Source organism: Schistocerca piceifrons, chromosome X, assembly GCF_021461385.2.
Source record: "Schistocerca piceifrons isolate TAMUIC-IGC-003096 chromosome X, iqSchPice1.1, whole genome shotgun sequence".
Classification (NCBI taxonomy): domain Eukaryota; kingdom Metazoa; phylum Arthropoda; class Insecta; order Orthoptera; family Acrididae; genus Schistocerca; species Schistocerca piceifrons.
In genome coordinates, this window is record NC_060149.1 from 499,266,435 (window position 1) to 499,268,300 (window position 1,866).

General features: G+C 40.8%; 1 protein-coding gene across 1 annotated transcript; it reads left to right on the forward strand.

Annotated features, from left to right (window-relative positions):
- Window positions 1–844: 844 nt before the first annotated feature.
- LOC124722461 lies at window positions 845–1,645 on the forward strand. Its single transcript, XM_047247619.1, has one exon. The coding sequence runs from the start codon at window positions 845–847 to the stop codon at window positions 1,643–1,645; it is 801 nt and encodes a 266-aa protein (XP_047103575.1).
- The last annotated feature ends 221 nt before the right edge of the window (window positions 1,646–1,866 follow it).

Here is a 1,866-nt window from a genome sequence, read left to right on the forward strand (position 1 = left end):
AAACCCTTAAAAGAAAATCGGGCAAGCTAGGGACTCTTAGTTGGCAGCCCCACAACCAGACTAGGGAGCTGTGGACCAATCACCGGCACTCCCTAAAACAAATGATTAAAGAAACAGCAGAAAAGAACAACCGGACGGACTCAAATATGACGACCTTTGGCATGAAAAGAAAACAAAAATAGGTTTCTGGAATATTAGAACATTAAGAGATGCCAGCAGACTGAAACAGGTTACAAAGGAGATGACGAGTTACAGGTTGGACATTCTCGGACTTAGTGAGGTGAGATGGCTAGATTTAGGAGAAATCCAAACACAAGATGGATACACCTTTTTATACTCTGGACCCACTGGAGAGGATGCAGAGCACAGAAATGGACTTCTGTTAACCAAAGGAGCGAAAAAGAGCCTTATGGAATGGAAGCCGGTTTTAGAAAGACTACTGACAGCAAGTTTTATGACAAACATTCGAAATGTCACCGTTATCAAATGCTATGCTCCTACAGAAACCTCAGATACTGAACAGATAAAAGAGTTTCACCTCTCCTTAAGTGACACCATTAGAAGTACCAGTAAGAGAGACATCTTGATTATTATGGGAGACCTAAATGCAAAAGTTGGAAAGAACAATGAAGGCCTAGAGCATGTGAAGGGAGTCCACGGTATCGGAGGAATGAATGAAAATGGGGATATGTTTTCAAATTTCTGTGCCAGTGACGATTTGGTGATTGGAGGTACATTATTCCCACACAAGAGTTGCCATAAGGTTACATGGGTATCCCTTGATCACAGAACGGAAAACCAAATTGATCATATAGTGCCAAGCAAAAAATTTAGAGGGTCATTGATGAAAGTGAGAAATAAACGTGGGGCTGATGCTGGCAGTGATCATCACCTTATTGTTGCAAATTTTAGACTAAAAGTCGTGGCTACAAATAGAAAGTTCGAACAGCGGAACAAAAAATATGATGTGGGAAAACTTAGAATAACAGCAGAACAAGAACCTTTCTGTATTGAGCTAAGGAACCGCTACGAGGCGCTCCAAGAAGCACAGGAAAATGGTAAAAATATTGTTGATGATACATGGACTCAGATTAAGAACGTCTGTTGCAATGTGACCAAACAGGTCCTTGGCTTTAAAAACCATTTGAAGAAAGATTGGATGTCTGAGTGTACATGGAATTTAATCAGCTGTAGGAAGGAGATTAAGGCAAAACTAAATACGAGTAAAACAAGACAGCAGAAAACTCGAATGCAAGCTGAGTATGCAGCAACTGACTCTCAAATAAAGACGAGTGTGAGGAATGCTAAGAGAAAGTGGATGGATGAGCAAGCTCTGAGAGCAGAGACAGCTACAGCAAGGGGTGATACAAATGAACTGTACTGCATCACTAGAATGTTGTCTAAAAAAGGTTTCAACAAGAACAGGCCTGTTAAAAGCAAGGAGGGTCGACTGTTGATGACAGGAGAAGACCAACTTAGAAGATGGAGAGAACATTTTTCTGAAGTCTTAAACAGAGAGCAACCTGAAGAGAGGGAGAGGCAACGGAATTTTCCAGATACCAGTAACAGAATCAATGTAAACACACCAGCTAAGACTGAAATTAAAATAGCTCTGAAACAGATAGAGAACAGGAAGGCTCCATGAATGGATAATATTGCACCCGAGGTGCTAAAAGCAGACATTGACACCACTGTAAATCTACTGCATCCATTGTTTGAGAAGATATGGTCAGAAGATAAAATACCAAAGGATTGCAAAGAAGGGCTGATTATTAAGTTGCCAAAGAAAGGGGATACTACCAACTGTAATAACTGGCGAGGCATCACCCTCCTATCTGTACCAAGTAAAGTACTCTGTAGATTGAT

What these genes read in the sequence shown, in the direction of transcription:
- LOC124722461 (XM_047247619.1), top strand. Translation starts at nt 845, where the DNA reads ATGAAAGTGAGAAATAAACGTGGGGCTGATGCTGGCAGTGATCATCAC.